The sequence below is a fragment of the Eurosta solidaginis genome, chromosome 3, assembly GCF_040869045.1.
Source record: "Eurosta solidaginis isolate ZX-2024a chromosome 3, ASM4086904v1, whole genome shotgun sequence".
NCBI classification, from domain to species: Eukaryota; Metazoa; Arthropoda; class Insecta; order Diptera; family Tephritidae; genus Eurosta; species Eurosta solidaginis.
Genome location: NC_090321.1, coordinates 209,296,574 through 209,320,174, shown reverse-complemented (window position 1 = coordinate 209,320,174; position 23,601 = coordinate 209,296,574). Strand labels below are relative to the sequence as shown.

At 37.2% G+C, this 23,601-nt stretch overlaps 2 protein-coding genes across 5 annotated transcripts in view; one reads left to right on the top strand and one right to left on the bottom strand.

The window, feature by feature from the left end:
* The first annotated feature begins 3,839 nt into the window (after nucleotides 1-3,839).
* Nucleotides 3,840-23,601, top strand: part of Xrcc2 (X-ray repair cross complementing 2) — a 63,267-nt gene continuing 43,505 nt past the window's right edge. For 3 of the 4 annotated variants that reach the window (XM_067774962.1, XM_067774965.1, XM_067774963.1), the window contains exon 1: nucleotides 3,840-4,687. In XM_067774962.1, the coding sequence (XP_067631063.1) occupies nucleotides 3,898-4,683 (786 nt within the window). In that variant the 5' untranslated portion in view covers nucleotides 3,840-3,897 and the 3' untranslated portion in view covers nucleotides 4,684-4,687. Of the gene's footprint in view, nucleotides 4,688-6,960; nucleotides 7,904-23,601 lie in introns of those variants that run through there. The other variant, XR_010951241.1, reaches the window with a different exon arrangement.
* sug (sugarbabe) lies at nucleotides 16,089-22,850 on the bottom strand. Its single transcript, XM_067777988.1, has 2 exons — nucleotides 22,128-22,850; nucleotides 16,089-17,229 (listed from the first exon to the last, which is right to left on the bottom strand). Exons 1-2 carry the CDS (start codon nucleotides 22,718-22,720, stop codon nucleotides 16,311-16,313), a joined length of 1,512 nt encoding a protein of 503 aa, XP_067634089.1. The 5' UTR covers nucleotides 22,721-22,850; the 3' UTR covers nucleotides 16,089-16,310.

Sequence of the window (23,601 nt, the reverse complement as noted above, 5' to 3'; positions counted from 1 at the left end):
CATGATATATGCTGATATGGGTATCAAACGAAAGGTATTTCACTCCGCATTATAATAGGGACATTTTTGAGTAGGGTTGCCATTTAGGGTTGGGGTAGTTAGACGAAATAATACTCTACTTATTCATATTCTATTAAAGCTTTAAAGGAGAACATGAAAGTTAAAAATCTTCGTAAAAAAATCTTACACATGATTCGACTTAATTTTCTTAATTTCACACACGTTAATAAAATTGAAATGCAATATCAAGGCACCGTGGCAAATTCTAGCAAAAAATATTTAAATGTATATTTTTGGCAATTATGAAATGAATAATTGCAATTTCTCACAGATTACTATTAGAAAGATTTCTCACCATAGCAAAAAGACATCCTACCATGGTAATTTGCTACCGTTGAACACTAGAGGCATATGTTCAATTTGAAAGCGACATCTAACCATTTAACTACTTACCAATATATGGCGCTTAGGGCAGTAAGTTGACATTTAATTAAACTAACTGATAGTTGTCATAACTGATAGTTGTCATTCGTGAAATTTCCAAATTTTTGGAATGTAATAAAATTGTGAGATTTTCATAGTGTATAATTAAAAGAATTTTTGAAATTAATAACTCGGCGCATGAAGACACTCGACCTAAATAACTTAGTTCCCGATTTCACTAATTGTCATAACAATCCCTTATACTATAGGCTGGAATTACCCATTTCAAATTTTTCATTCCAGTTCATTTTGCGGTTAGTGTTTGATATGTTTTTGAAATCTATTTTTAAGGAAATCAAATATTGGCAAATAAAAATATATAATATATGTACATATAAAAAAAGTAGACTTTGATAAATGATGACATATAGAACAAAGTATGTTATGCGGCATACTCGAAGATTGCCGAGCTAAGCTCGGTCGCCCAGGTACTACTTAGTTAATCTTCCAGATTTTGTGGTTGTTGTTAAGCTGGCACATCGAGTGGTAAATTCCTAATAAAATCAACTCACATTTTCCAAACGTATTTGCCCCACGGTATGCTTTTTGCTAGCTGTTCGAGTTTATTTATGTCTTGAAAGCGCTTGAGCAAAAAATTGTAAGAAAAGCACACTACAACGAGGATGAAAAGCTTGGCTTTAATTTCCACGAAGGTATAACGAAGAGGTAGGGAAAAAAATAATATTTTTTTCAATTTCGAAATTGAAATCTCAATAGATTTTTTGTTATTTTTCGGTTTTGTAAAAAAAGTATAAATATGAGTGTCCTCTACCCTTATTTCTCATTTTATTAGTTTTTGTTTTTACCTTTCCAGTTAATATCACAGTAATAAATTTATAATAAAGAAATTTAATTCTTTTTTAAATAATTTTCGAGCGAAGGTTATATTTTTGTTCTGATGTTTTTCTTAAAAAATGTCTTGCATTTTGGCTTCGTTAAGAAAATGAAAGGGAACGAATTTCTCATATTTTCTCGTCAATAGTAAACTATGAAAGAAGTAGGTATGTGGATCTGCAATTACGGTCACTTTAAGTATGGAGCCGACTTACATCCCAAACCTAATAAATAACATCTTACCTGAAGCAATGCTGGTGTTTGATGTTTAGATGAGAGGGGAGAGGCGTGGTAGGGATTCAAAGGGCTGTGTAGCATAATTCTTTCAAAGGGGTTGCCAGTGCAATTAATTTAAAGCTTCGTCAACTCAATTTCTATCTGTGGCGAATCTTGTCTCTACCAAGCGAGTCTCTGACGACCTTCCTTCCTAGGGAAACTAGCGGAATGAATATAATGGTGGAATGATCTAGAACATTCAATGGGTTTGGAGGCTTCGACGCTTTTGCTGATCTTCCAACCGGCCAAACTCGATCGGACATGAGTCCCGATCGTTTCGTACCTAAACTGGACAGCGGAGATAGTAATGACGCGCGCCTTTTCATGTCCATCCCGTTATCTTTCGGCTCGGTCTTCCATGCCAAGCATTGTGGATAAAACAAGTGTGATATCTTCTGCGTAGACGTCAAAATTACAAACCACAAGCTGAAGATAGCCGACCGTATGCGTTGCCATATTGAATATCCAGTCAGGCAGTTGATGGTTAAAGCGGGAGTCATTGGTGCCGTATGTCGTATCGGTGTAGTCGTATTCCTCACGTAATCAGCTGTTTATGTTACGATGGTAAACCAAAAACCAATTGGTTGGCTACGATACGGTTACGACCTTAGCGGCACCAATAATCGATTGCATTGATTCCCATAAGGTTGCTCGAATCAGCTGTTATAAGGTTACCGATACGGTTACCGATAAAGCACCAATGTCTGCAGCTTAAGGGCCAAATTAAACTTCCTTAACCCTAACGCCATAGTAGTAACCATACCCATATCCATATCCATCTCCAATGTGATCGATTAATGGTGCCTTAACCTAAAAATCGTGAAAATTTCATAAAAATGTAGAAAATGCAAAAAATTACAAACATATTCCACAAAAAATAAGTCTCTTAGTCAAAACGTATCCAAAACAATAAATAAAATACACAAAAAGTTAATAAATTCACCAACTCAAATATTTTTAGGTTATGGATATGGCGAGAAACCAAAAACCAATTGGTTGGCTATTGGCACCATTAGCCGATTACATTGATTTCCATAAGGTAGGTTCGATCAGCTGTTTTATCTGGTTATGGTTTTATGGTTATAAGTCACCATTAATTAGCCCAGACATTACACTGGTTTTGTACAAAATAGCCCTTATCCCGTCGCAAAGATCCTGAGCCAGATATATAATTTTACATGTAAATGCAACAACAACGAGTTGAGCAAGATAAATCCAGATAGAAATCTGGTTCAATTCGTGAGCCAGATATTTTGTTAATTTCTTGTCTTTAGTATAGCAACGCTGCCTTTAAATAACAAACTTTTTCAAAATCCTTTCAGCGCAATAAATAGCTTCTCACACCCAATTCTCACTATCATTGTGAATGATAATCTGTGATGTGTGATATCTTCTGCATAGACGTCAAAATTCCAAAGTGATTGGATCACCTGATTTGTAATTGACTAGCGCTGTCTCATTCTGTATCTCTTTCTATCACCCGCTGAAGATAGGCGCCGCCATATTGACCACCCTGTCAAAACGCTAAAAAGTAGCCATATTCAACAACCTGTCAGGCAGTTGACAGATAAGATATCACACTTAGTCATCATTCACAATGGTCACTATCTGTGGCGAATCTTGTTTCATTAACAACCGAAGCTCTGGCGACCCCGAATTCCTCATGGATCTAGAGGTGGGAGGGCATTATGGCCTAGAAGGTCGCATGTGGTCATAATAAATCGTTCACGAGATGGTCCGGCTTGGTACCGGATCTGCATCCAGCGAAGGACCGTCAACATCGATAACACTCCCTAACGCCTTCGGGGAATGTCCTTATCATCTCTACAACAATGACAACAACAGAAAAGCCACTGGATGATTCTAATGTTGCCAGGTGTTAGCTTGAACTTGAAACAAATTACAAACCTTTGCACGGCATACTTTTTGGGTGTTAAAACTGAAAAAAGAAGCAGACTACTACTATTTACTCAAACTGAAGCACTAACCTCTAATCATCAGCTGACACAAATCACAAAAAATATTGCGTATTGCGCATGTAAACATTAGATCAGCTGTTTTTTATGGCCAAATTTTACATCATTTTCGCTTAGCTCTTGTTTTTTTCTATCTTTCTTTCATTCGCTCAAGCAGTCACCTGTGACGTTGTTGCGCAGAACGAAGCAATTTTTAACTCGTGAATGCGCAATCTATTATCTTGATTTGTGATCAGCTGATTCATACAATTCAAATTTCGATTATTTGCTTAAATTTTCTTTTACAGTGAATTTGAATTTTGTGTTCTATTAAAAAAAAAAATTGCAAATGGCTTGTAAAGTTTTTAATGCTTTCGAAGGATGCATAGGTGAACTAGCAAATCAAAGACTAACACTCCAAGATATCGACACAGAGCTCTTCCCTGATGGCGCTCCACTTAATAAATCTCTAATTGAAATCTCGGGATCTTCTGAGGCGGGAAAAAGTATGCTATTGTGGCGCCTAATGATACGTTGCTTACCGCCCACATATTTTGGAGGTCGCAATGGGGATGTCATTTTTATAGATTTACGTCATAAATTCGAATGCGAATATTTTGCAGAACAAATCAAGCATTTTGTTATATCCTCCGGTGAGCCACATACTTTAGCCGAGTTGGATGGGGTGGCAGAGAAATGTCTCGATTCATTGCATTTGCTAAATTGTTATACTCCCAAACATTTTGAAGCTGCTTTGGAATTAACAGAGGCACTTTTGATCAAACACACCGACTGTGCATTGATTGCAATTGAAGGTCTGGATGCTTTCTATTGGTTAGACACTTATGCTCGTCGTCAACGTATGCAAATACATTATTCACGTAATGTGGAACGCTTGCGTAATTTGTGCGAACGTCATGGGATATGTTGTGCTTATACAGTTGATGCCAATTATTTGGCTGCAAAACGATCGAAGGGTGTAGATGGAAGCGAGGCTGATCAGTGTGCCTGTGCGCCAAATGTAAAAGTTGATCATAAATTATATTTAGAGCGGAGATCGAGTGGTGAACGTTATCTTAATGGAATACCTGTGGAGATTAGAGATAACGGCTTGCATTTTGTGAAAGCGCGTTGAAAAAGTGAGTACCTAAATGAGTTGGTTTGAATTGGTTTGTTTTTTATACTCAGTGTGCTTTGCAAACATAGTATATTAACTTTGATTGGATAACGGTTGATTGTACACGTATAAAGGAATCGAAATATATATAGACTTCCATATATCCAAATCATCAGTATCGAAAAAAAAATTTGATTGAGCCAGGTCCGTCCGTCCGTCTGTCTGTCCGTTGACACGATAACTTGAGTAAATATTGAGATATCTTCGCCAAATTTGGTACACGAGCTTATCTGGACCCATAATAGATTGGTATTGAAAATGAGCGAATTCGGATGATAACCACGCCCACTTTATATTTATAACATTTTGGAGAACACATAAAATCTGATTATTTAGTAAATAATACACCTACAATGTTGAAATTGGACGTGTGGATTGATATTGAGACTCTTGATAAAAATTTGAAAAATTTTTTTAAAACGGGCGTGGCACCGCCCACTTGTGATAAAATCAATTTTACAAATAATCATAAATCAAAAATCCTTAAACCTATCGTAACAAAATTCGGCTGAGAGGTTGTCTTTACTATAAGGAATGCTTTGAAGGAAAATTAACGAAATCGGTTAAGGACCACGCCCACTTTTATATAAAAGATTTTTAAAATGGTCGTGGACGAATAAAATAAGATATATCTTTGCAAAAAAGAGCTTTATATCAATGGTATTTCATTTCCCAAGTGGATATATAAGAATAAATAGGAAAAACTTCAAATTTAAAAAAATGGGCGTAGCACCGCCCCTTTTATGACTAAGCAATTTTCTATGTTTCGGGAGCCATAACTCGAAGAAAAATTAATGGATCGTTATGAAATTGTGTACACATATTTTCCTTATAGCAGAAAATATTTCGTAGACTAGAAAAATAAGCTATAACTTAGCAAAAAAATAGATTTGCATCAATGATATTTCACTTATCAAGTTTTACTGTAAGAGGAAATGGGGAGACATTTTTCTTTTAAACGGGCGTGTTATGTAGAAAAGTAATTTATCTGAAATGGAATGTCACCTAATTTTAAAGAAGTCTTTAAAGACAAAAACAACGCCAACATCACTCAATTAGTAAATTTTTTCCAAAAAGCCAATCTTAAATTTTGAAAAATAAATTAATAAAAAATTAAAAATTCATAACAATAACCTCTTCAGACCCTGGGGACACATATGTGCACTTTTAATTTCATACAACTTAATCATCTTAGTGACATGTTATGGTAAAGGTTTGTACTACAAATTCTTCTAAAGCTATCAAAGTTTCCACTATTTATCACTAGGTAGCCCTAAACACTTATTTTTTATGTATTTATCTAATTGGAATTTGACAGTTGAGAATTTTTGCAAAAGACGCCTACTCAGTAACTTTGAAATTCTATAAAAAATCAATTGTTCATTTTTTTTTTGGTAATTCAAAGTGGATACTACAGTTGAAGTGTTGGATTATCGTGTGAAAAGGTAAGTTTTACATTTTTCTTAATTATACCCGCGTAACTTTTCCTTATTTTCTGTGGTGCACATATGTGTACCTCAGGACTAAACACTAGTTTTGTGTAATGTATGACCGATTTTCAGTTTCAACATGGACGACCGAGAAATTGAGGCTTTATTGAATGATAGCGACTTGGACTTCTCCGGAGATAGCGATGATGAGTACCTACCTTCAGATTTCATGGAAACGAACAGCGAAGAAGGTGCAGATGTCATGGAAATGGGGAAGGCGAAGAGGGTGCAGATGTCATGGAAATGGATGGCGAAGAAGATGCAGGTGTGGAACTGGTACAGAACGAGACGAATTCAGAAGAGGAATCGTAGAATACACTGCGATCAGCGTTGTGGCGCACTACTGAAATGACTCCTCGTGGGCCAGATATTTCAGAGGATGTACTTGTTTCGAAGGGTACGTCAGACATGAATATATTGTACTGCTTTTTTGAGTATCTGGGCCTAGAATTCTGGGAGTTAGTAGCAGAGCAGAGCAACCTATATTCGGCACAAAAGCGGGATTTAAAATTGTTGAACACGAACGTTATTGAAATGATTAAATTTTGTTATGGCTATCAGCTATCTTAACTAATTTTTTTTGCATTCTAGAATTGTGGGTAGGGATTTGTTTAGGGTAGAATCAGTCATCATATCAACCCACCTGATGTGATCTAAGTAGTAAATTGATTATACCTTATTCTTTTGCGTTACCCAACACTACCACGGTGTGTCAAAAAAAAGGAAACAGCTGAGAAAGAGAGAATAGAGGTGGGATGAAAAAAAAATTCGTTTGGCTCGGCCATTTTTACCGGCGGATCGAGACGAAACACAATCTTTTTATTTGAGAGAACACCAATAATTTGGGTAAACCATTAAAGTTTGTATTTTTTTATAATCCGGTGTTCTGTGCGCCATCATCAAAAATTGTGGAAAAAGCCCACCGCAATTGGACTGCTAAAAGTCGCAGCAGCGTTTCTGCGCATATATTTGAAGGAAAATTCCATTCCTTTTTATCAAAGCTTACATCGCACCTGTATCAATTCGCTTGTAATATCAAGCAGAGTGCCGCCGCTTGTCTAAAGATTCCTTGGCATAAATCTGCCAAACAATTCGTCATAAAAGCAAAAGTGATTGATCCAGGCGACAAGGGTGAGTGAAAAGACGTTCCACGTAATTTGGTGAGAAGTTTCATAGTGCATGCTCGCGTCTAGCACAAGACAGCAATGATCATGATGGGGTGCACGTGCACGTATACTTAGAGAGGATTAAGGATGGCCAACCATAATTGACGGGTTCCGACGAGAAGTGGACGATTTTAGAAGGTGATCGCCTACTGCATATTCTTATATCACCGCCTCCACCCTTTCTTTCTCAGATAAAAATGAAAAGAAAAAGGCGATATATAATGGAAACTAACTAAATAATATTTTTTTGCATATTTCAATTTGAGGCGAAGTTAAGAAAACTGCAAACAACTTTGATTACAACACGACTCGAAGTCTAAGCAATTTATAGTCGCCAAATATTCTACAAAATTTTATTTAAAAACTGTAAAAGCTATTTTCATAAGTAAATATGAAGAAAGATCTGTAATAAGAGAAGCATACATTTGGATATAGGTACTCATTTAAGCCAGCTAAAAAAAATAACAATATTGTAACAATATGGAACTTCACAACATGTTTGCGCAAAGAACGTTAGATAATGTAAGTCCTACACTAATTTAAATTTAGCTATATGCATATGTATATATTCGTAATCGTATATTTTTTTTTAAACAAAAATACTAGAGTACGCCAACTACCGTATTTTCTTTCTGCTTACATCATTCAAAGTGTGAAGGAACAGTATTCATAGTTTGAATGATTTTCATTAGTGTTTAACTAAATTTCATTTCCACACCTCGCTTTGGGGGTGATACACATCAGTGGGTTTATCTACTTGTAAACAAACGTATGTATATACATATATACGTGCAAATGGTCTGCATGAATTCACGATGAATTATTGTTCGGAATTCATTACAGGTGTGGAAATCGTAATTTAACAGATTTTTTTTTGGGTATTTAACCCAACTAACATTGTAAAAGGATACAGATTCTTTAGAAAAGTTTTTGCGATAAACACTAAGCAAACGTTGATTTTTTTATAGGCTTGAAATAGTCGAAACGGCGTTGCCGAAACGCTTAATTGATATAAACCTATAAACCAATTTAAGGAAAGTTTTTTTGCTACTTAGTTTTTATTGAACGATAAGTTTCATTTAGATACCTACAAAATTTCAATAGGAATAGATACCTAAAATGAAAATAATATATGTATGTAGATCCACACATGAATTTCTGATGTCATACATTCATTGAGAGGAGTGTAACTGCAATGCTAACGAATCTTAGCAATGCTAAGAGATGTTCAATGTAGCTATTCTCTTACATGTGCAACGTTTTTTTTTGAAAGATAACTTGAAGAAAAGTTCAATTAAATAGACAAACTGTTATCTTGAGTTTTGTTGTTACCATTTACATAGGGATTCAGAATCCAATTAATTATAATCGCTGCCTCCAACACTTATATACGTTATTTTTTTTTGAAAAAAGTTAAAGAAATTATTTAATACCGGAAACGCTTTATGTCGCTTCACAAAGCAAGTTGCTTTAAGCCACTTGTAAAAACCTTTATAGTAATGCCTGTACAGAAATATAAACGGCACAGTCGTTTACATACATAAGGTTATTAAATAATAGTTTTCAAAATAATGAATAAAGTGTAGATTATTGTTATGGTCTTGTAAGCCAAATATGCAGTCGTGAGTTTATTTATTTTGGTTGGGTATGGGAGAGTGCCAGTAACTCTCAATACAAGGTAGGGCAGGGGATTGAGAAGACACTCAGAGGAGTAACGACACCTATCTCCTCCACACGCTGGTGTATACATTTTCCTTTTGCTGAGGCACACTTTTGCGTAGTCCTGTTTTTTTTTTTTGGTTGTGTGTTACGACCTTCACCTTGAGGTTTTTCATTCCACTGTTGTAAGAAGTCCGTCCGTTTCTACTATGCCAGTCAATAGAGTAAGCAACGAATATAGGCTGTGTGCTTTTTGCTTTTTGTGCTTTTATTTTGACTCTTTGTCTTTAGGCGGTTTAGTCCGCATAGTGCATGAAAATTTATAGTTATATACATACGCTCACACTAGGGTGGATCGCAGCAAGAACCCCGACCTCCCGAGTAACCAAGCCCGGTTAAAACAAGCATGCACGCCCGCTCCGAGCTCCCTAGGTCAGTTGCAGTAGAAAACTGATTTGGCGTTTGGTGGTATATATAAATTTGCAGGCGTGTACTTGATGATGGGCAACCTCAAATATCCTCAAGGTAAGCTTTATTGGAATAGAGATTTATGTGTGCCTATTATTGCGGATACAATGAACCGAGACAGATTATATGAGCTTCGAAATTATCTACACTTTGTTGATATAAATAAGCTAAATGCCGATGACAAACTATGGATAATAAGACCACTAATAGACCCCATTTGGAAGAAATGCCATAAGTTGCCACGGTCTAAGCATATGTCCATAGACGAACAAATGATTCCATTTTCAGGACGATGTGAATTTCGCCAATATGTGCCATCTAAGTCAAATCCTCTAGGTCTTAAGAACTTTGTACTGGCTGCCCGAGATGGGCTGGTGTTGGATTTAGAGATTTATGTTGGCAAAAATACTCTACCCCAAGAGGTTGTGAAAAGTCTAGGACTAGGAGCAGGCATGGTACAAAAACTTTGTCGCACATTTGTAAACAGCTGTGTCCTGTACACTGGCAGGTTTTTTACTAGTCTAAAACTGGCCGAGCTTTTGCTAGAAAAAAATGGTGACATTTTTTTGACTGGGACTGTGATGATAAATCGCATTGGCCCAGTAACAAAAACTTAAGGCTGATAAGGCTCTGCAAAGAGGACAGTGGGATGAAAAAGTAAGGAGTGACGAACGAGTATGTGTCGTCAAATGGATGGATACAAAGCCTATAACAATGCTGTCGACATGCACAGGAGGTACTCCGGCAGATACCTGTAAACGTTGGTGTAAAAAGCAAAAGCGAAAAATTGATGTAAATCGGCCAGTAGCTATTAGAAATTACAACACCTGTATGGGTGGGATTGACTTATGCGACAGGCTAATTGTTTACTACCGGTGTAGTGTGCGAAGAAATAAATGGACAGTTAGAACTTTCTGTCATTTCCTTGACCTAATTTCCGTCAATTGTTGGATTATGTACAGGCGTTGCTGTGCTGAAGAAGGCATCCAACACAAGGACAAATTAGAACTACTCCTATTTGTGTAAAATGTAATATCTACCTATGTATTTTAAAAAATAATTGTTTTGAAGACTATCACACCGTGAAAAATCTCAACTCGAAATAACATAAGTGAGACCTGAAGTACGCATATGTATGTGCCATCCATACTTAAAAATAAAAATGTTTATATCTTTCAAAACATGTGTTTTTTTCAGAGATGCACCTTAACGTTAAACTAATCGTTTATCAAAAAATTTCCACCGTTTCCGTTGAAACACTTCGAAATATTATCGATAAAGAAATTATCAAGATAAATTGTATCTCGTTTTTAACCGAAACGAAAAGCTTTCGTTTACGTTAAAAACGTTAACAAAAACGTGATACTTTATGTTTGAATTGTGCTGGCAATGCTATAGCCATGGTGAAGCCGTAAGGTGGTAACAACGAGGGCACATACACACACAAACTCCATGTAATTTGTTTGTGTAATTCGTTGGTGGTAATGTCAAAAATACTCTGAGAAATGTTCGTACTGTCAAAATTCATGAGAAAAGTTGCAATCAGCTTGGCGAATGCTTTCACCTTTAATGACTCCGCCATCAATCAGCTTTGCCAGCATAGTTTTAAATTAATAATCAACATAAACGATTTGATTTCGTTTTGATATGGCAGAAAACGAAACGAAATCATTTCGCTAATTTGACGTTTTTAACGTTAATAAACGAAACGAAATGACTTTGTTTCGTTTATTAACGTTAATTATCGTAACGAAATGATATCGGTTCGTTGGTTAAGCATGCCTGGTTTTTTTTATACCTCCACAACTACAAAAAACCAAACAAAAACATTAAAACCATGTTTAGATCATGCTCGGGTCTGAAGAGGATATAATAAAAGCAGCTATCATAAATACACATTAAAACTTTTAGTTTGTTAATATTTTTGCGTTAGTCTTATACCTATGTTTTTATGTTTTTTTGTACACAATTCTCGATTCCACCTTACTCATAAATTTTTTTTTTATGAATAAAACTTTTCGAAACAATTTTATATACATTTCAAACTGCAATCTTCATTGCATTCATCATAAAACTAAAAGTCAAAGAACAAGACCTTGAAGGGGAAAATACACATATACATATATAAACAAACAATACATATTGCATTCATTTCATCTACAACGCCCTGTGGATCTCAAAATCCAATACATTTTACATTGGCGCATATTCATAGTCGAAATAAAATAGGTTTTAAATTTAGTTGCAGCTTTTTTGATAGATAGCTAATAGAAAATTATGTAAAAAAGCTGCAAGCGAGTTCAACTCGCTCATTGTGAAATAGTACAAATAGCAAGCTGCTACACAGGGTTCTGGCCTCGATGGTATTACCCTTGTGTACTAGTGGAGCCAAAATTACACATACACATTGGAAGGTTAATCCAGTAATTAATCATTACACACATTGGACAATAACCTGGAACTGGGACTTTCAAATATAAGAAGGTCCTCATCCATGCAACCAAATCTCGAAAAAAAAAGAAATGAAATGTGCAATTGAAGCTCACGCTGAGTATATAATGTGCGGTTACACCCGGACTTAGACACCTTTACTTGTTTATAGTTTGTTTTGTTTTCTTCTCGACCATCTTGGAGTTATTGTTGTAATGGAAGTGTTATTAATCGTACTCGCTCGGACAAAATGGGCGTATTGTTTAGATTATTCTGCGACATGTTATGGTGTTAAGGGCCAATTAATGGTGACTTATCTATAACCAGATAAAACAGCTGATCGAACCTACCTTATGGAAATCAATGTAATCGATTAAAGGGCCAATTAATGGTGACTTATAACCATAAAACCATAACCAGATAAAACATCTGATCGAACCTACCTTATGGAAATCAATGTAATCAATTAATGGTGCCATACCATAACGCTAACGCCGTAACCGTACCATAGCCAACCAATTGGTTTTTGGTTTCTCGCCTTATCCATAACCTAAAAATTTTGAGTTGGTGAATTTAATAACTTTTTGTAGATTTTATTCATTGTTTTGGATACGTTATGACTAAGAGACTAATTTTTTGTGGAATATGTTTGTAATTTTTTGCGTTTTCTTCATTTTTATGAAATTTTCACGTTTTTTAGGTTAAGGCACCATTAATCGATCACATTGGAGATGGTTATGGATATAGGTATGGTTACGACTATGGCGGTAGGGTTAAGGAAGTTTAATTGGCCATTTATTTAATATTATAAAGCTGCCCGGCAACGCACAAAATTTGCTTGATTGTTACCTAGCAACGTGTAGTTGTGTGCGTATCGGGCGATATCGTGCTCACACGTATTTGTTGTCGGCTTCGCGTTGATGAAAATCTAAATTTTTAGATTTTTTCGCTTGACAGGTGGTCTATTTGATCGTGGCCGACGTCGTTGACAAGCATTAATGTGTTAGTTTTGTAAGAACGTGCAATGAGCAGCTTCACGGAAGAAAGAGATTTTACGTTGCGGTTTAGTGAAACCTACGATAGCAAAGGTCGGATGGAAAAAAAAAAATTGCCAAAAATCAGGTAATTTTCTTAGTGGCTTAAGATTAGCATCTTATTATATTAAAATTGAATAAGCTACAAAACTGCAACTCGAAAAAATTCTTAGAAGAAAGTTGAAAATTTTTATGAAAATTCGCAAAATTTACAAGCAATAAAAAATCGTCATCCGATGACATGTTTACGTCTGCACGCTACGAATTTTCAATAGTATTGAATCAATACAAATGGCTTTTGATTCTTTCTGCTTGTGTGGTGGCCGGGCAAGCGACAATCACCCGAAACGCATACAACTACACGTTGCTATGGTAACCATCAAGCAAATTTTGTGCGTTGCCCGGCAGCTTAAATGCGAAAGTTTAAATGCTAGAATAGCCGTGTTTTTTAACACGCGCGTATACGTTTCGTTTGCGCGTGTTAAAAAACGCCTATCTTCGCTTAGATAATGCTTAGGAGACCCATCTAGCGGCTGTGGTAAAACAACTAGCTACAGCAACAGGGTGTAGCGAAAAGCGGAGACGCAACGCTCTGATGGCCATAGGGTATAACATATAGCTGAATCAGTTGCGATGAATTGTGGACACACATATAATACATAGAATTAGTGTACAGGGTGAAACAAAGACACATATTTCAGTTACATCTGAGTATAATGCGTATTGAAATTTAGTAGGACAAAATTTATGCGCAGCAATTTCAGAGGTGTATTTATAGTTTGTCGACTAGCAGTCAATATAAAGTTTAAGCGTAAACGGATATACGCGTTTTAAAAAACACGGCTAATGTCACTTCGTGTTGTAACGTCGTCGCGTCAAGTTCGTTTCCCCACAACTCAACCGCGTGCTATAAAAGGACGCTATTCATGCGGTTGAGAACAAAATGGCGGATAGTGAGGGAATCGAAATTACAAAAAATTATTAAAAATAGTTGAAAAACTTAAAATTTATCGTACTTGGAGTAAACCATTAAATCTAAATATAATTCATCGTACTTGGAGTAAACCATTAAATCTAAATATATAATAACCTTAATTACGCAGAAACCTACGCACATGGTTCTGGCCTTAGTGTATTACCTGTGTGTTGGTGGAGCAACTGTACAACAATTTAAAGACATTAAAATTTGAATATATAACATGGTGTTATGTATTAACACCAATGAAGGGATAACCTGGTGTTTTATAAGCTTAAGCTTTAACCAAGAAACTAATAATCCAAAAAAAAAAAAAAAATGTTAGAATGTGGGGAAGTGTACACGTTTGGCTTGGTGACTCAATGACGCCAGATTGGCTGAATAGATTCTGATAAAATTTGGCTCACAAATAGCCAATAGTTCGGCTACATTAGACATCGAAACTATTTTGAAATAGATTTGGATTGTCTATTATTTCCTTTTTCGGGACTATCTCAGGATATTTTCAGGACTATTTCGGGATAATTTTGCAACTCTGAGGATTGTTTCTGGGATAATTTGGACCGTTTCTGAATTGTATTGGCATCATTTCAAGTTGGTTTTGGGATGATTTCGGAACTTTCGAAGTATGATTTAGCGACTATTTCCGGAGCACATTGGAGTTTATTTCAAAATCTTTTCTAAAATATTTTAGGATAATTTCGGAACTGTTTTCAGGGCGGCCGCTGTGGTAGCGTGCTCCGCGTACCACACCGAAGGTCCTGGGTTCAAGCCCCGGGCACAGCAAAATCAAAAATTTAGAAAGACGTTTTTTTTTATTAGAAATCAACTTTTCCAATCAGGTCGCCCCTCGACACTGCTTAGATGACGTTCGGAGTCTGATTAAAACATGTTGGTCCAGGCCTTTCAGTTTATAGGGAAAATTAAAAGGAGCACGACGGAAATTGGAAGAGAAGCTCCGCTTAAGTCTCGTCATAGGTAAATCGCGCCCAGTAATTTTTGTAAATTTAATTTTGTTTCGGGAATGTTTTGAAATTGTATCCGGTATAATTATAAAACTATTCCGGTGGTAATTTCAGAAATATTTGGGGGCACGTTCGGAACAATTTCATGCATGTCCATGAAATTGTTTTAAGGAACATTTCAAGTCAAATTCCGGATCTCTACGGCACAATTTCCTGATTGTTTCAATCATGGTTTTTTTGGAATCAGCTTGAGATAATTTGAGGTTAATTCGAGGATCTGGATCAAATCGGGATTATTTCGGAATAATTTAATGATTGTTTTTTTCATAACAAGGTTTTCGGGATCATTCTCTCTAGATCTCTAGATAATTCCTAGATTATATAATTGATTTTCGGAAACACTTCAAGCCTATTTCAGAATAATCTCGGAACTCATACTTAGCCCATTCCCAGCTCACGATCCTTTCGTCAAATTTGTTGCTTTGCGAACAATATCGCAGAGAAGGCTTTCGAGCTTGTTTCTTTGCAATTATAACCATTTCGTCCGCGCAATGTATAGCTTCTCCAACCCAATTGTCAAAATCACCTACCCGTGGCGAATTCCGTTCCTTAACAGGCGAGGCTCTGGCGACTCGAAGTCTCTCATGGAGCTAGGGGTGGAGGCGGGATTGCTTAGAAGGCTCAATGTGGTCACATCAAATCGTTCCCGAGATGGTCGGGCTGGTGCCTTAATGGTATTTGTTACCGGAACGTACCGGATCTGCATCCGGAAAAGGACTATCAACATCGATAACACTACTCAAGGCCTTCGGGGCGTGTCCGTATCGCTACAACAACAACAATAAGAATCACGCTTAGAAAAACCTCTTTAAATTGAAAAAATTGTTTCTAAATTTTTGATGTTGCTTTCCCCGGGACTTGAACTCAGGGCCTTCGTTGTTGTGGGCGGTATGGTAGACGCTACCACCTCACACATCGAATCCTCTATCTATATCTGGAATGGCGCAAAGCATTACCTCTTCAGCAAATCTTCCGTCATCTACGCGCCTTGTTGAGTGTGGTGGACAAGGGACACGATAGGAAGGCGAAGAATTATAGTAAATTTAGAGTGCGAGAAACATAGAAAGGGGGGGACATAGAAATGAAAAAGATAAATACAATAAAAGTGCATTAACATGTTATTTCTTATAGTATTTTAATTTATGTTAAAAAATAAAACAGTCTTGATAGAAACACATGCAATAACAAAAAACTATAATTATGTTGTAGGCTAATAATCTTTCTATGCTAAAGGAACTAATCCATTTTAAGGGGATGCACATACATACAAGCTATTGTAAGACTAGAATTGACATGTATTCATTGGCATCAAATTCAAAATCAAAACTATTTGCACTTCAACTCCGATTCACTCGCAAATCGAGTGGCGTATCCAACTCCATACCGACTCCGGCAGTTAAATCGCTTTGGACATTAGAGCTGCAGCTGCTCGATGTAGTGGGGGTGCTAGGTGCTGGGGAATGACCCACCGTTGTGGCATAATAATAATCAAGTTGGGCTGCTTTAATGCTGCTACAAAGATCCTCCTCCATGGCAGCACTCAGATAATAATGCGGCGGCAGTGGTGGTGGTACGCAAAGTTGACAAATTGCTGGTATTGTAGCATTGTTATAAACTTTTGCCGCATACGCGTCATCATGCAAATGATGATTACCATAATGCGTCAAATGTGTTGGAACCAAAACACTCGACTGCTGGTGTGCCGTCTGTAAAGGGGAAGTGGCTTGCTGTGTTGTTGCTACCGCATTTCTTGCGTCAATACCAACTCCACTATTTATTGTGGCATTCTCCGAAGGTGTAATCGCTGCAGTAGCTATTAGTTGTGTTGCATGTTTGAAAGTTTTAACATGTTTGCGCAATGACGAGGGATCCGTATAACGTTTTTGACAACCAGGCACCTTGCACATATACGGTTTATCCATGGCATGTGTGCGTGTATGCTTAAAACGATCCGATGAATTCGAATATGCTTTGAGACAGCCTTCATAGGTGCAGAGATAGGGTTTTTCACCCGAATGTGAACGTATATGAATTTTGAGATTCTCGGCGCGTGAGAAACTCTTCGTACAGAGATGACATTGATGCGGCTTCTCTTTGGTATGAGTACGCGCATGTACGAGCATCTTATAACGTGCCGAAAAGCCACGCGTGCGTGCACATCTATGCCAACGGCAATAGTATAAGCCATCAATGGATGAGGCAACAGCGTGAATTTTGGTTACATGTGCAGCTAAAGCTTCGAGCGTGTTGTGATCTCTGTAAGATAAAGAAAAGATGGTGCTGCCATATAGTCTGGGTATGAGTAGTTCAAACACTATGCTAGACTAAAAAAAAAATAAAAAAAATTTTAAGCACTTCCTTTATATAAATGGACAAAAATCAGCGAAAAATGTCTCCTTATATAAAGACATATTCTTACTAAACTTTGATTTTTAAATTTTGACATAGAAATTGCAAAAATATTTATGAGAAGTAAAAACATAAAGGTGGAAATTAAATACAATTTTTATACTCAGTTGAGCAGAGCTCACAGAGTATATTAAGTTTGATTGGATAACGGTTGGTTGTACATATATAAAGGAATCGAGATAGATATAGACTTCCATATATCAAAATAATCAGGATCGAAAAAAAATTTGATTGAGCCATGTCCGTCCGTCCGTCCGTTAACACGATAACTTGAGTAAATTTTGAGGTATCTTGATGAAATTTGGTATGTAGGTTCCTGAGCACTCATCTCAGATCGCTATTTAAAATGAACGATATCGGACTATAACCACGCCCACTTTTTCGATATCGAAAATTTCGAAAAACCGAAAAAGTGCGATAATTCATTACAAAAGACAGCTAAAGCGACGAAACTTGGTAGATGAGTTGAACTTATGACGCAGAATAGAAAATTAGTAAAATTTTGGACAATGGGCGTGGCACCGCCCACTTTTAAAAGAAGGTAATTTAACACTTTTGCAAGCTGTAATTTGGCAGTCGTTGAAGATAGCATGATGAAATTTGGCAGGAACGTTACTCTTATTACTATATGTACGCTTGATGAAAATTAGCAAAATAGGAGAAGGACCACGCCCACTTTAAACAAAAAATTTTTTTTAAACTCCAGTAATGATATGGTGCAACAAAATACAAAAATAAAAGAAAATTTCAAAATGGGCGTGGCTCCGCCCTTTTTCGTTTAATTTGTCTAGGATACTTTTAACGCCATAAGTCGAACAAAAATTAACCCATCCTTTTGAAATTTGGTAGGGGCATAGATTTTATGACGATAACTGTTTTCTGTGAAAATGGGCGAAATCGGTTGATGCCACACCCAGTTTTTATACACAGTCGTCCGTCTGTCCTTCCGCATGGCCGTTAACACGATAACTTGAGCAAAAATCTACATATCTTTAATGAACTTGGTTCACGTGCTTACCTGAACTCACTTTATCTTGGTATGAAAAATGAACGAAATCCGACTATGACCACGCCCACTTTTTCGATATCGAAAATTACGAAAAATGAAAAAAATGCCATAATTCTATACCAAATACGAAAAAAGGGATGAAACATGGTAAGGTAATTGGATTGTTTTATTGACGCGAAATATAACTTTAGAAAAAACTTTATAAAATGGTTGTGACACCTACCATATTAAGTAGCAGAAAATGAAAAAGTTCTGCAGGGCGAAATAAAAAACCCTTAAAATCTTGGCAGGTATTACATATATAAATAAATTAGCGGTATCCAACAGATGATGTTCTGGGTCACCCTGGTCCACATTTTGGTCGATATCTGGAAAACGCCTTCACACCAATCCCTTTTTAAAGCTCTCATTAATACCTTTAATTTGATACCCATATCGTACAAACTCATTCTAGAGTCACCCGTGGTCCACCTTTATGGCGATATCTCGAAAAGGCGCCCACCTATAGAACTAAGCCCCACGCCCTTTTAAAATACTCATTAACACCTTTCATTTGATACCCATATCGTACAAACAAAGTCTAGAGTCACCCCTGGTCCACCTTTATTGCGATACCTCGAAAAGGCGCCCTCCTATAGAACTAAGGCCCACTCCCTTTTAAAATATTCATTAACTCCTTTCGTTTGATACCCATATTGCACAAACGAATTCTAGAGTCACCCCTGGCCCACCTTTATGGAGATATCTCAAAACGGCGTCCACCCATGGAACTAAGGATTACTCCCTTTTAAAATACTCATTAACACCTTTATTTTGATACTCATATTGTACAAACAAATTCTAGGGCCACCCCTGCTCCACCTTTATGGCGATATCTCGAAACGGCGTCCACCTATGGAACTAAGGATAACTCCCTTTTAAAATACTCATTAACACCTTTCTTTTGATACCCATATTGTACAAACAAATTCTAGGGTCACCCCTGGTCCACCTTTATGGCGATATCTCGAAAATGCGACCACCTATACAACAACCACAACTCCCTTTTAAACCCCTCATTAATACCTTTAATTTGATACCCATACCGTACAAACACATTCTAGAGTCACCCCTGGTCCACCTTTATGGCGATATTTCGAAACGGCGTCCACCTATAGAACTAAAGCCCACTCCCTTTTAAAATACTCATTAACACCTTTCGTTTGATGCCCATATTGTACAAACAAATTCTAGGGTCACCCCTGGTCCACCTTTATGGCGATATCTCGAAACGGCGTCCACCTATGGAACTAAGGATTACTCACTTTTAAAATACTCATTAAAACCTTTCTTTTGATACCCATATTGTACAAACAAATTCTAGGGTCACACCTTTATGGCGATATCTCGAAACGGCGTCCACCTATGGGACTAAGGATTACTCCCTTTTAAAATACTCATTAACACCTTTCATTTGATACCCATATCGTACAAACGCATTCTAGAGTCACCCCTGGTCCACCTTTATGGCGATATCTCGAAAATGCGACCACCTATACAACAACCACCACTTCCTTTTAAAACCCTCATTAATACCTTTAATTTGATACCCATATCGTACAAACACATTCTAGAGTCACACCTTTATGGCGATATTTCGAAACGGCGTCCACCTATGGAACTAAGGATTACTCCCTTTTAAAATACTCATTAACACCTTTCATTTGATACCCATATCGTACAAACGCATTCTAGAGTCAACCCTGATCCACCTTTATGGCTATATCCCTAAATGGCGTCCACCTATAGAACTATGGCCCACTCCCTCATAAAATACTCTTTAATGCCTTTCATTTGATACACATGTCATACAAACACATTCCAGGGTTTCCCTCGGTTCATTTTCCTACATGGTTATTTTCCCTTATGTTGCCACCATAGCTCTCAATGTAATGTTCGGTTACACCCGAACTTAACCTTCCTTACTTGTTTTATTTTATTTTTATTTTCTCCTTTTCTTACATTTTCTCGATGTCTTAACATATCTGTTAAGTTTTACGCTTGTAGCTCGAGAACTTACATAAAAATCAATCCCAAAATTCCCTTCGTTCCGTTTGATTTTTCTAAATATCTCAGTCCGTGCGCCCCTAGCGAAACTTTTTGTATTGTGTCATCGGCAGTCATCGACCTCTGAATTAAGCTCTAAATTTTTAGCCTCTAGCTCATCGAGAAGTTACTTAAAACCCGGTTTCAAATTTCCAAATTATTATATAATTTTTTCGATGCGTGCGCCACCTAACGGAATTTTTTCTCCTTTTGTTCGTTTGTCACGGTGTTTTAACCTATCTCTGAGGTTTCATGTTTGTAGCTCAATGAGAAGTTACTTTAAAATCGATCTCAAAACACCAAATTTCCAAATTCTTATCGAAATATATTGATCCGTGCGCCACCTAACGGAATTTTTTCTCCTTTTCTTAAATTTTCTCGGCGTCTTATCCTATCTGTGAAGTTTTACAGTTGTAGCTCAATGGGAACTTACATAAAAATCAATCCCAAAATTCCCTCAGCTTTGTACGGTTTTTCCAAATATCTCATCCCGTGCGCCCCCTAGCGAATCTTTTTGTATCGTGTCATCGGCTGTCATCGACCTCTGAACTACGTTTGAAATTTCAAGTCTCTAGCTCATCGAGAAGTTACTTAAAAGCTGGTTTGAAAATTTTTAAATTCTTATTTAATTATTTCGATCCGTGCATTGTTGCATTTTGTCACTTAGTTCTAACCTGTGTGTAAAGTTTCACGTTTGTAGCTCAGTGAGAAGTTACTTAAAAATCGATTGAAAGATTTGTATGAAAAGCAGATAAACGTTCAACCGACCTAATATCAAGGAAGTAAAATGATAAAAAATATATAGTATAACAAAAATAATGATAAAAGACTGAGTTCACTTTTGGTTCCTTCATTTTTGATTGCGATCGCAAATGGACGGGTATGGTGAGGGGCATATAGGGGGGAGGGAAGGAAAAAGGAAAGGGAAGGGGGAAGCTAACCTGGAAAAGAAAAATAGAGCAAAGTACTGATAAAGGGGGAAAGGAAGTGCACAGCGATGGGAGGGAGTCAGTCATGACTAGGGTAAAAGTAATAAAAATGAAAAGGTAGATAAGGAGGTTAACTGAAAAAATAGGATGATGGTAAAGCTGAAAGTAAAGGGGTCAGGGAATCCGAAATTGAAAAAGAAGTGGAACTGGATGTTTTGGCTAGACGAACAAAGTGCAGAGGGTCTAAAGTTATTGGCGCCATTCAAGAGAGGACATAAATTTTGAATGGAAATTTTCGGTACTTAATATTTCAGGTGTGTAATTTATTAATCGACGTTAGATCTCACAGATCGCAAAAACGATAGTCCTGCATGAATAATAGACAGGGTGGCATCTCTACTGACGTAGTAACTACAAGGCGCGGTATACCTCCGAAAAGATCTAGGCCTAGCTTCTTTTCCTACCTACATGTTTTACGCCGACTCCGAACGGCATCATGGCAGAAATACACTCGGAGTGTTTGCCAAATCACTGCCGAGGGGTGACCCCGCTTAGAAATACTGTTTCTAAATTTTTGATGTTGCATTGCCCGGGACTTAAACCCAGGATCTTCGGTGTGGTAGGTGGAGCATGCATGCTTCCACCACACCACGGTGGTCAGTCATTACTTAAAAAAATTTTCAAACAGCTAACCTAAATTTCAAATACATTTTCGAACTTACCTGCCACAATCAATCCACTCACAAGTATAATCACTACGCTTAGGGCTCGAACTAGCGCTACTTGTGGCTGATCGTATTGTTACCGTCTCATGGCGTAACGCATCAGCCGCATCATTACTAACATCATCCAAACCCACAATATCTACAGCCATGTCATCAAAATGTTCCGGTGTTGGAGGCATGCCATCACCACTACTGCTATTCACTTCACTTTGACCAATTTTCATTATGACCGATTTTGTGTGTTCTATATCCTTAGCATGGGCTCTGTTTCTTGGACTGCCGATACTTTCGTTGCTGGCGGTGGTGGCGGCAGATACCGCAGCCACAGCTAGCTTATATGAATTGTATTCGTTGTTGGTGTATGGTGGTGTTATGGGAGGTGTTGGGAATCTTAAATGTTGCATTTGTAGCGCCACAACGTTGTCCGCCGATAAATCCGTTCTACCAAAATTCGTCCAGCCTTCATAGCCGGCTAAAGCAGTGGCAGTAAAGTTGGCATGCAAATGCTGATATGATGTATAATAAGCGTTCGTAGGCACAAATGCGGAATTTAAGGTACTGCTCTGAAATTGTGGATTTTTAACCGCCATTTTGCAGTAGACTTTGTTATTTGTTTAGTTTTGTTTTTTACGCAATTTGGAAACTGTGAGCTAGAGTGCTCTTCTCCAAGTGTCTCTTCTTGTTTTTTTTTTACTTTTCCTAGAACCGTTATGTGGGGCGGTTTCACGACAACTGAATGTGTCTACTGGCGCGGCCTCTCTCATATAAGGTTAAACACCAAGCGCCAACGATAAGAAAGTAGCATACATCCATATATACATACGAGTAGAGCTTATCAGCCACCTTCCTGCATATGCTCTGCTCTTTACTATAAATGAATGTACGTAGTGTCTGGTAACTAAAAAATCTATGAATATATGTATGCGACTAGCAGGGGGGCAGGCAAGAGTCTACCAACAAAGTGCGTTTATCAGACCAATATTCAATAAGTGTTTCGGCTATTTTTAACAGCGACTATGAGGTTTGCGTATATGTAATACATTTCACGCATTTCCGAGTGAACTTGATTTTTTTATGAGCCAACTCTGGAGTAGGCTACCTATATTTGGCCATGGGTGAAACATGAGTTGGTAAGATTGACTCCTACTACATCTAATGACCGTCCTTGAGCTTTATTGATAGACATTGCGAAAGACAACCTAATAGGAAATTTGAGGCGTTTGAAATTTAAAGGCATATCTGCCGGTATTACTTGAATCCTTGGTATGAAAACTTTGTTGTTTTCGAAATTTCCCGATCAAATCATTGCTTCAATGACATTGGAAGTTTTGTGATGATAAGCCTTGTCGCATTACATAAGCGCAGAGGATCCAAATTACGAAGCATAATATTATGGACCCTTTTTTAAGGATCAATCGATGAGGAGGAATTCCTGGTGGCTCCAAGTAGTTAAGAAACTCAACCGGACAAT